Raw genomic sequence first — 12,162 nt, forward strand, 5'->3', positions numbered from 1 at the left:
AAATGAAAGTTCAGAGAAGGGTATTCAAATACCTCACAGCACGGCATATAACCCACAGGGAAGCAAGAGTGGAACGACGACGAATGATATGCAATTGCCGCATTCATTTTGCGCCAGCAATGCTGCCACAGCTCGGCAGTCGTCGCCGCATTCATAGTTGCTATCGTTAGAAGCGCATATGGGGCTCTTCTTGGTCTCAGTTGTCGCAAAGCGTTGTAAAGGCCGAACATGAGCGAAACACTGCAGCATGCTGCACTGCCATAGAACAGCACCTAGACAGCCTAGAGCAGCATCAGTTTGTTTACAATGAATGCCGCACATTCTCTAGAGCGATCTTTTTGACTTGTGAAAAACTAGTTGGTGAACTGTTTAATGTAGTTAAATAATTTAATACAGAAGATGTCTTGTTTTTCACCTTAGAGTGAGTGCGGGGCTGCTCTCAATGTTCCTTGGCATTCCAATAGCCATTCGCGAACCTCATTGAATCAACAACGATCGAGTTCAATCGTAATTGAAAACCGCCGTGTGGCAGTAGCCAATCCCCATTGAGTTCTATCTCCATTGACTCAATGGGCATTGAAACTGCCCACGTGACAGAGGTATAAGCCCCCAGGCCCCAGTCAAGCTGTCTGTGACAGCTTTTTGCCTGGGGGACCCTTAACTAGTAGGTTGGAAATAAAGTTGATTTGGAACTACAGTGCAAAAAAACAGCAGCGATTGTCTGTGTCGTGTTTGTCTTTCCTTCCTTAGTGCTAATCTTTTTTTTTTCACTGCAGTTATGTTGAAGATAAGTGACCAACTTGCCCAAAAACTTTACTTTCAAGGTGGTTTTCCTTACAACCCATTCTTATACCCCTGTCACACGGACAGTTTCAATCCTCATTGAACTCGATCTGCATTCAACTCAATGCAGATCGAGGTTGTCACACAGCAACTTTCAAGTGCAATCGAGCTTGAGCCTGCTTGACTTCAAGCTGCTTCTTCAAGCGCTCTTGATATTACAAGCACACTCGAATACGGTCATCGACACCCTCGTCATCGGTGAGCTCTAAAGTGCACATGAGGAAAATTTCTCGACGCTCATTGAAAACGCCCATGTAGCACGGGACACTTGAATCCTTCTTGAAAACCTCAATGCAGATTGAGTTCAAAGAGGATCGAAAGTGACTGTGTGGCAAAGGTATTAATCTGTTTTCGTTCCACATTGCCCCTTTGAGTCTTCATGCGAAAACTGCATAAAACCTGAATGTAATAAAAAATCGCGGACATCTTACCATTTTGTTCTAACTAGGTTTAATAAGAGATGCACAGCTGTAGGCCAGTTGGCGAGATATTCTAAGGATGAAAAAAATTCAAAAATACTCAGCATGGAGGAAGGCGAAAAAGTATGAAAGTCCTGCCTTGAGCTGTTGTCTGCCTCCGTCTAAAGTTCTTTGAACATTTTTAATGTGAAAGCACTACTTCGCTATGTTCACAGATTTCTGTCCGCAGGCCCTGTCCGCGGAACGTGTCCGCAAAATCGTGTCTGCATCAGTTGTGAGTAATTGAGAAGTGGTAGAGGTTAATGAGTGATATCAATCGATAGAGGGTGACGTAATCTTGTTACAGAAAACATAATTAGGCCAATAAGTTAATTAGGTAATCAATAAGAATAACTGGCTCACAGGAATAGTGCAGTATCTGCCATACTTGTTCTGTGGACACCTGAACTGCGCGTAAGGGAAGGGAGGAAGGTGGGAGTGAAAGCGGAAAGAGAGAAAGGGTGCCGTAGTGGATATGACGTCAAGCATGTGACGTCACGCAACCAGAAGTAGAGCCGAAAAAAGGGCATAGGAAGGGATTGGCACGCAATTTGAAAGTACCAAAGGCTAAAATGGGCAAAAGTGAATTAAGCAACTAGAAGCAACTAGAAGCAACCAGAAGCAACCAACAGCAGCATTCGTGTTTTCGCATTATTCCAATGCAGATTCAGCAGTGTTCTTCAATTATTTTTTCTTACAATGCAGGAACGACGAACAAGAGTTCTAAAACTGCAAACAGCAGTGTTACCTGCAGAAAACTTACCTCCAACTTGTTTGCTTCCCGGTTCATCTCAGGAATCATGGCTTGAAACACAGCTCCAACTGTCGACTCCACCACATCAAGGGGCACATCAGTCTGGCAGGGAGACAAACTAAGGTTGTGCAAATATCCAAACACAAATTGCATATGTTTGTTACTTAGAATACCAGTTTTCCGAATATGAATTGAATAGCAAACATTACAACTTGTATTTGAAAAACTGATATTTGAAATTTCCAAATATTAGAAAATGTTTTAATTTACCACCGCAGTATCCCCGTACTGTGAGCTTCACCACAATTTATTTATTTATTTATTCAAGTACCTACATATCGCCCTGGTGGGCATTACAGTAGGGGGGACAAGGCAAAAAACGAACACTTGTCAGCGCCGAAGTTCTAAAGTGAAAACAGTACAGGCATCAAATACATCGTCCTGATAAGTATTGCAGAAGTGTGGAACGATAGAAACCCGTTTCAAAGCATCAGAGTAATAACAAATACAAGAAACAAACACGGGTAATCAATCAGTGGACAAGAAAGGGGGAAAATAAAGAAAGCTACGCGTAATAACTAAGCGCATCGACAAACTTTGCACAATCAGCAGTTTCAACAATGTCAGGACGCAGCCGGTTCCATTTACTGACAATGCGCAGACACATGCAGTGAAGCATCCTCAGAACCTGATGGGGCCTTTTGAGAAGAAGGCCGTCCAGAACTACAGTGTACGCCATAGAGTTTCTTACTCTTACCTAGAGGGAAAGCTGTGTCGCCATCTATGGGAGTTTACATGGAGTTTCCTGACGACCAGTTCAGCCCCCATGGGCGCCCAAAGCATTATGGGCCGGAGAACTACCGAGCACAGAACGACAACTTTTGGCCAAAACTAATGCAAAGATTGTTCTATCGTAAACAATGTCCTAATATTCAATTTTGTGACTATAAATTGGAATAAGAGAGAGAAGCAGCATGTCTGTGTGAAATTTATCCAATATAAGCGATGGCTCTTTCTCCTATTGGCTAAGCTTTGAGCAGCACAGATACTAATATTTCGCACTTAAAAAAAAAACATTTTGAAAATATTCATGGTTGCGCAATCATTTCGGGAAACAGAAACCTTTCATTGGCGAAGTCTGCTTTTGCGCCTTCGCTACTATGGCTTTTGCATTCTATGTACGCATCTCGAGAGATGATAACGAAAAAGAGACGACATAGTAACGCCACTTCACGCACCTGAGAAAAACCAACTGCCCCGCACCAAGTAGGACATTGGCCTATGATTCTTAGCGCGGCCATGGTGGCTGAAGTGCAGCGCCCTCAGCTTTCCCCCCAATTAAGAGTGTAAGCCCCTCTATGGTGTATGCAGATCACTTGATGAAGCCAGGAGAGAATGCCATCCTCACTTGGGCTTCATCTAAAACGCAGACAACCATCGTGTAGATGTCCACCCCATAAAATGACTTTCATACAGTTTTTTCAGGCCCATTCCAAGCTTTCGGTTAATTGGGACATTTTTTCTGGTCCCTTGGAGGCTGAACAAGCAGCAATATGACAGCAGCAATATGTAGCAGCAATATGACAATCAGCAGCAATATGACAGCTCCACACAGTTTCATGCAGAGTTCCCTAATACTACCAGTTGTGAAACTTCCCGTAGGGCCCATGTATCAAAAACCGGCGGTTTTGTTTGGTCAAAATTCGGGTGTTTACGAATGGTGGCAGCACCCGCGGCCATTAAAAAAAACTGTGTCCAAATTCCAAATTGTCTGATTGTTGATAAATGCACAACTATTATGGAAAACACAATTAGTTGAAGACCTGCAGCAGCAAACATTACTAGGATAATAGCCATATAGTTAATTAAGATGGAAAAGAGAAGGGAAAAATTTGATTTCCAAAAGGCAATGGCGGCAATAGCAAAAAGCTTGTATTGAGCGCTTCCGGATGGCGCGACAATCCATAGACACACGAAAAATGCGTACAAATTCGGTCACTTTTTGAAGCGGAGTTTCGCAACTGGTATGATCCAAAAGCTCTGATTTCATGCAGGTCCATCTTATACAGCAAAGCTAGTGTGGAGAGTCCTTCATAAAATGTATAATGAATTTTTCAGTACCGCATGTGCTTTTGCGCAGTTGTAATTTTAATTTCGTTTGCAAATACAGTTGTGCCCCGTTAATATGACCCCCGTTAATATGGACGACCCGAATTATGGACAGCTTTTCTGGGGACGAAACTTTTTCAACGTATTTATGCCTCGTTAATATGGAAACTCGCTGTCTGGACAATAGACAGGGGAAGAATGCACACAGCCCACTTGAGCCCATGTATTTTTGTCTCGTTAATATGGACAGCGCTTGAAAAAAAGCAGAGGAGTCCGAACGCAAGTGAAAGAAGGGCGCGCCGCCCGCGAACCTATGCGATAGCAGATACGGCCGGATGCTTGAACGAGTCCTGTGGAGTTGGAAAGAACCATAGCGGGCGCGTCGCCGTTTTAGGGAGGGGGATGGGGGAGCGCAGGAGCAAACCGAGGGCCAGCTAAGTAAGAAAGACCCCGACAGGAGGGAGCCGGGAGATTTCTGGGTGCAGCGGAAGCTCCGCAAAGAGAGGCCGCAGTCGGGAAAACAGCAACATGTGGTTGCAATAAATTCTACTGGACGTGAACAGAGAGGCCGGTAAAGGCGTAAGAAAGAAATGACAGGAAGAAAGACAAGCGCCTAACGTGGCGGCAGGAACTGAAGTTTTTCTTTCCCAAAGCACAATGTGTGTTCCACGAAGCCGATAACGCTTTTCGGTCAGAGTTAAGACACACTCACGAAATAGAGCGACAAAAAAAATGCGACGAGCACGCAACTGGGGCCGGGAGTCCCGTCCTGAACGCGCTTCCCTTTCATGCTCCTGGTTTTCGTCACTGTTGCGCTGCCGAACTGTCACATTTTGCGCCGTCGGCTTCGCTTTGAGTCAACGATGCGGCCTTGACAAGGTCTGAGCTCTTCGTAGTCGGCTAGCCGTTGTTTACTTCAGCTTGCAGTGTTTGTTTCATAGGAGCACATACAAACAGCGCCAGAAGGGGCTGTTCAATAGCCCTCTGCATAGCAGCCTGCCAACATGACTCCCTCGCTTCCTTGCTTTGGCTTTATTTTCACCACACAAGGTTTAAAAAACTACATGTGGCGAGGAAAGCGAGAAAAAAGCTGGTGCAGCTTGACTGGCCCCGCCTCTCCTTAAAGTTGGCAAGCAGGACAGCAAAAACAGCTCAAGAAGGTAAAAGGAACAGAAAGAGTAAAGGGAAAAAAAGAAAGGTTAACCAGGCAAAAACAAAAAAGTGCAAAGAATCGGGAGCCTGTAACCCTCAACTTTAGTCGAACTTTTGGCATGGCGGGAGTTAAACGCAAAAGAACGGAGCTGAACATTGCCGCAAAGAGGGACATCTGTAAACACAAGCGGCAGAAGCCATCCCAGTCAGTCCAGGCCGTGAGGGACTGGGCCCAAGTTAAGCTAGGCCTCAGCCTCGCCAGGTCGACAGTAGCATCGATATTAAAAGACTATGACAAATGGCTCAACGTCGGCATCGCAGCGTCAGCCACAGTTCGACAGCGCCCAGCACAGTTTGAAGAGATGGAGTCATCCTTATTGATGTGGTTCGGGAATGTGTGCGCAAATGGTGCTGTAGTGAGCGACGAAATGCTTCAAGAGAAGGCTCACTGCCTCGGCAACATTATGGGTACGTACCGTTCCTTCTCCTCCGTCTTGATAGACTTCAGCTGTGATGACTTATGGAATATTTTGTTCGGTAAAACAAGGTGATGTTTACTGTGAAAAAATATTCTGCACTCTGTCTAGGCGTGACTGACTTCAGCTACTCAAGAGGATGGCTGACAAGGTTTAAGAACCGACATGGCATTTTGAGTCGACGGATTCATGGAGAAAGCGGCAGCATCGACAGCTCGGCTGTTTCCTCGTCTCAAGAAAATCTCAAACAGCTACTTAGCGGCTATCTCCTGGATGATATCTACAACTTTGACGAAACCGGTTTCTTCTATAAGCTCGGTCCATCCGCAACTCTTGCTCGCGGCCCTGCAACAGGAAAAAAGCGCAGTAAGGAGCGAATTACGGTAGGCCTCATGTGCAATGCGAGTGGGACGGACAAGGTGAAGCCAATCGTAGTGGCAAAATCAAAAAGACCCCGATGCTTTGGAAAAACATTCTCCCCATCTATATACTGTACATATGAAGCAAATAAAAAATCATGGATGACTTCAAATCTTTTTAGAGGGTTTCTGCAAAAATTTGACCAAAACCTAAAGCTAAGCGGTCGCAAAGTGGTTCTTCTCGTTGATAATGCCGGCTGCAACACTATTTCCCCTGAAGAGTTCAAAAATATCAACCTCATCTTTCTCCCACCAAACATGACTGCTAAGATTCAGCCACTTGATGCCGGCATAATTAGAGCAACAAAAGCACACTACCAAGCTGCTTTGGTCCGACACTACCTTCGTTGTGTTGAGAAGCAGGAGCCGCAGACAGTAGATCTTCGCTCGTGCTTGAGGCAGCTTAAGCTTGCATGGGATGCCATAAGTGAAACGACCATCACTAACTGCTGGCGCCACACTGGTATTTTACCGCATCAGGAGTTGGACCCAGAAAGTTGTAGTTTGGATGATGACATTCCCCTGGCAAGGCTTCGAGAATCACTAAAAGAGGCCGGTGCAGCTGACCCAGAGAGCGCCGCAGAACAACTCCTCGCCGCGGATGATGAAGCGGACGTGGAGGAGCAGCTCAGTGACGAGGTCATTTTGGAAGTGGCGGCGAGTATAGAATCGGACACTGATTCATCAGCCAGTGAAGAGTTGGTGCTCGAGAGTACGACCAACATAAAGCCTACCATTACACGTGCCATAGTGCGCGAGTCGCTTCAGACTGCACTGCAATATTTTGAGGACAACGATGACAGGGATAATGCACTCAAAATTGCCGGAGTTCTGTCTAATTTTGAGTCCAGTGCACACCGGTATGCACAAAAGCAGTCATTAATTACACATTTTTTTTTTTTCAATAAAATCTTTTTAGTTTTTATTCATGACTCGTTATTATGGATGACTCGCTTTATGGACAGTTTTGGTCGAAAACCAAAGTGTCCATAGTAACGAGGCACGACTGTACTACCATGTCAACTTTGAAATAAACAAGAAGAATAAAGGGAGCATTTGGTGCATTGTAACCATGTTGATGAAGAAATCGCGAGACAAGCTCCACAGCACAGGACAGACACATGAGCATTCAAGTGTCTGTCATGTGATTTCTCGATCAGCCAGATGAATGATGCTGGCTCATTTTAATTTTCCATTCATTTGTGCCTGAAAAATTTCAATGTGTGCACACTCCAGTAAAAGCTGACGGAAGGGCAGCAGCCCTGTTGGTTCAACACAACAACCACATGTGAAATTGGAGTTTAGTCCTGCTGATAAATGCATCCAATTTTAACAGAAAGTATGTATGTACGTAAGCAAGTCTACAGGTAAGGCTAGCTCTTGAGGGCAAGACAAGTGTGAGGGGGGGGGGCTTTCCTACACCAGAAAAGAATTGATAGCCCGTAATGCTACGCCTGCAGCGAGACTAGCATAGCACCCACGAAAGGCCAATTCCTACAGCATGCAATGCTTGGAAACATGTTTTTGCAGTTGTATGCCTCCGGTATGTTTTTGCTAACAGGTGGTCAGGGGACATTTATGAAAAAACTGCACATTCGCTAGCCAAACTACGCTTTGTGTCAAAACTGTGCGTCCTGCATGATGCTAACTGGTTTCCTGGTTAACTGGTGCTTCTCCATTTGCTAAGGAGAAAAAAGCAGAGAGTGCTATATGCCAAACCACGCCCTCTAACAGTGCTAAGAACGAAAAATGTTATCACACAGCCAAATGGCCACTCTTTCCTATTGCAGCAAATGCTGTAAAGATCAAACACGGGTGGAAATTTTCCAAGTGCAGCAGTCACAAAATTTAGACTGAGTGAGCACGTGACCGACTCCACCGGTCACCCCGTGACAAATGATGCTCGTGCTTTTCGACTGCACTAGACCAACTTGTTTCAACACCACCCCGATTCTACAGGGGGCGGTGTCTCTCGGGTTGGCGCTCTCGGGTTGGTGCGCTTGCCTCGCTGCTCGACAGATGGCGCACAATGTCAAAGCACCTTTTCGACTCTCTTCTGCGAAAATTGTGCACGCCGCCGAGAGCAGTTTTTCGTCAATTCCGGAAAATCTAGGCAAGAGCCGATGTAGAAACACTTATTAAATAACGTAGACCATATATTGCTACTTTGTGAACGTTATTTAAGCTCGAATAGTGCAGTAGATTTTGCATAGGATTTTTTTTAAACCAAGGCCTCAAATATTCAAGACCCTGTACAATGTCAGCATGCCTAATCTGCTGCCATAATACAGTACAACCCATTTATAGTAAACTCACTGAGACCGGCAAAAATTTTTACTATATCAGGGTCTTTACTATATCAGTTGTTGGTGATGACATGGTCGTGAAGATGCTGTCTGGTAATTAAATGCCTACTTACTGAGCACGTTTTGTTGCTTAATGAGAAAAACCCTTAAGGAAAATAAAACTGCAGCAGGCACAGGACGGAGGGAGGAGACAACACAGGGCGGTACTGGCAACTGAAAAGTTTACTGAAAAAACAAAGGCTTTTGAAGACAGATGGCACATGTGACCTTACAATCAGGTAAAGTAAAATGAAACATGAAAACCAAACAAGACCCTTGGTGAAACTTAAAAGACAACAATCTGCACGTGGAAGATGTTAAACAGGTGATAACAAACAGGATCTGTAAAAAGAAAATCATTACAAAGGAATCTGAACAATCGACAACAGCACGAGACGAGCATGAAAAGAAACCAAAACAAAAAGTTCCACCGGAGAAAGTGGATGCATATAAACCAAAAAGAGAAAAACAACCACCCAAGAGGTCACATGACAAGGAAATCTAGCTCTTTTTGGAGGAGAATGACAGAAGGTGAGCTAACACAATCATCTGGATGCAAACGCAGGATGGCACCTGCCTCTACAATCTCTCTTTCAAGTTGTCCCTTTCTTCTTACTATAATCTCAGTCTGGCTGAGCTGTGGGCAACAGCCCCAACAAGCGTGGCAATGAATCGGCAAATTCAAACCCCTCGCCACCCCCAAGGAACGCGCAAGCTCTCGTAAAGTATCATTTCAGCACCTACTAGTTTGTCCAATATAAACACGCCCACAACTGAGGAAAATCTTGTAAACGACCCCTTTTCACGCGTGCAAGACGCTTGTTCTCTTCTAGGTGTTTCTTGCCACACGTGCCTGATATCAAAACACTCTTTCCCACCTAATTGCACAATCTGGGAAGTTTGCAAGGTGCAGAAAGAACAATATCAATGCCATATTTGCCTGAAATCTTTTTAAGATTATATGAAATGTTATGAATGTAAAGAATGGCTTCAAGTTTCTTCTGGCTGGTAGTTTGTAGGGAAACAGGTTCTTTTTCCTTCTTCCGTAGCTTTCGGCAGCCGCGCTTAACAGCAAACTCAGATAACCTGCCTTTTCCAGTCATTCCACTTGAAGATGAAAACTAGAATGCAGCATGTGAATGCACGATTTTAAAACCGCAGATCTAAAACATGAAGAGGCTAGGCCTTGCTTCACCATCTTAGAATGGAAAGGATCGGAAGGCAACAAGGCTTTCTTCGTCTTGGGCTGGAAGGCCCAACACACATGATTACTGTGCTTAAAAAGCAGCTTAAGATCTAAAAACTGAATGGAAGCATTTTGCGGAAATTCCACAGTGAATTTAAGAAAGCTTGAGCAGCTAGAAAAATTCACCTAAAATCACATCAGCTACTTCTGCTAGAACGTCATCGGATGAAAGTTTCAAAATAATCAAAAATTCATCTAAATATCTTTGCAAAGAAAGGTTCTGTTAGCTTAAGCTCAAGCGAAGACAAGTCCACTTGTCGAAATGTTTGCCCGACCTGCAAACTGAGGCTTCCTGCCCTCTACCCTTTCCTCTTGACAATATGAAAAAGCACTGAATGTTCAGTGCTTTTTCATATTGTCAAGAGGAAAGTATGCAATAGTCGCATTTTACCTGTACTCACCTATGGGGCTGGAATGTGGAGGCTAACAAAAAGGGCTCTACTCAAGTTGAGTACAATGCTGAAAGCTATGGAAAGGAAAATGGCAGCCATAATGTTAAGAGATGGGAAGCGTGCGAAGTAGGTCAGAAAAATAACTCGAGTTCATTACATTCTAGTGGGAATCGAGAAAAAGAAATGGGCATGGGCAGGGCATGTAGTGCATAAAGAGGATAACCGATGGTCACTTAGGGTAACAAATTGGATTCCAAGGGAAGGAAAGCATAGCAGTGGGCGGAAAAAAGTTAGGTGGGCAGATGAAGTTAATAAGTTCGCAGCGGTCAAGTGGATGCAGTTAGAATGGGACGGAGTTAATTGGAGGAATATGGGAGAAGCCTTCGCCCTGCAGTGGGTATAGTCCAGCTTATGGTGATTCTTGTCCCCGTCACTACAGCACTGTATTTTCTGTAAGTGCACCTTGTTTAAATTTGCTCACCATCCTGTTGTTTGACATTTTGCATGAAGGCTTTCACTTGCTGGTCTTGTACGGCAGTGGTGCACATTCATCAGTGACTGTGTGGCCTTAAGTGTGCTGGACAGTGCCGCACACTGTGTACAGCAGTGCCTGTTTCCTGGAAAGTTAAGGTAAACCGAAACATACTGGCCACTAAAATGGAAAGCTGAACTAGTTGCTACAGGTTCTTCACGTTTTCAGCATAGACAAACAAAGACATGAAGGATGAAGACAAAGTAGCATGTGCGTTGCTCATCTTTCTTGCCTCTATCTGTTTATGCTTGGGAAAGGAGTTGTACCATGAAGGCCATCAAAGTCACCCTTACCCTATCTCGCATGGATACCTTGAGAGCATCGAGACACCTCTCCGTGTAGTCGAACCAGATGTTGTACACTGCAACACAAGATGTGGCACACTGTAATCTCCTAATAACAGTGGTATTGGCCCCTCTTTTTACATCAAGCTATGCAGTCCAGGAGTGCAAACTGCTTTATGACAGTGTAAATAAAGAAGCAGTCTTCTCTTGCTGCCAGCAACATTACTAAAGGGGTGCCATTTTACAGAAGGCGTACAGGAAAGACTGTAAGCAAGCCCATAAGTGTGTTTCAAGGAAGTTCCCCTTCTACCATGTTGCAGTAATCTCTGCAGCATTTTAATATGTAATGTATAACTTCCCATTAACCAATTGATGCCGGCACTCAAGATAGCTCTTTATCAAGCTTAAATATACTCCTCCAAAGCCATATATTTAATTTTCTGATTAATCTTATATGATTAATGCCATCAACGCCCTTACAGAAATCTATCACTACCCCTAATGTTAATAATTTCTGTTCATATGCTTTCTAAATAATTAGTTTTGTGGTTTACAAGGCCCATTTCCTTCGTGAGCCAAATTGGTCATCAGTGAGAATGTGCTTTTATTAGGGGTGCTCTTCAAAAAAAAAAAAAAAAAGAAAGAAAGAAACAATGCGATAACTAGATACAAAAGGCCGGAAGGCACTTGATTGGCTCAACTCTACAAACGTTTACTGATCAATCGCTTTTGTTGAGAATCTTTCGCCTTCCCAGCAAAAAATGACTTTCATTCCGCACGAGCTTGGAACGCAAGCATGCAGCAAACCATATCCAAAGTTACCAACTCGTACTTTTCACGTGCAACTTCACCGTACCCGCTCAAATATTCAGCTGGTTGAAAGAGAACTCGTTCTCGCTCCTCCTTGCCGACAAGGATGGGGATTTGTTGTTTTGGACCGGGATGCGTATATGTCAAAAGCATCAGAATCGGTTCTTGCTGTGTTTGACAAACGCAATGATGTGTCAATAGCCAACGTCAAGAGCAAGGCGAAAAAACTTGATTGGCTGAAATTAAATATGCTGTCAAATATGATAAAAGACACATCTAAACCCCTGCTTGAATTGTTTTTCACTGCGAAAACCCACAAACCAGAGTGGCCGTTCTGTGTAA

The 12,162-nt window shown here is 44.1% G+C and overlaps 1 protein-coding gene across 2 annotated transcripts in view; it reads right to left on the minus strand.

The window, feature by feature from the left end:
- Positions 1-12,162, minus strand: part of LOC146177930 (protein MIS12 homolog) — a 46,925-nt gene that overhangs the window by 32,639 nt on the left and 2,124 nt on the right. Inside the window, exons 2-3 of one of the 2 annotated variants that reach the window (XM_084580665.1) lie at positions 11,020-11,087; positions 2,065-2,157 (exon numbers count right to left, since the gene is read on the minus strand). In XM_084580665.1, coding sequence (XP_084436791.1) covers positions 2,065-2,157; positions 11,020-11,087 — 161 coding nt within the window. The remainder of the gene's footprint in view (positions 1-2,064; positions 2,158-11,019; positions 11,088-12,162) is intronic. The other variant, XM_084580666.1, reaches the window with a different exon arrangement.

This window comes from Amblyomma maculatum, chromosome 10, assembly GCF_055883805.1.
Source record: "Amblyomma maculatum isolate TAMU_Amacu chromosome 10, ASM5588380v1, whole genome shotgun sequence".
NCBI classification, from domain to species: domain Eukaryota; kingdom Metazoa; phylum Arthropoda; class Arachnida; order Ixodida; family Ixodidae; genus Amblyomma; species Amblyomma maculatum.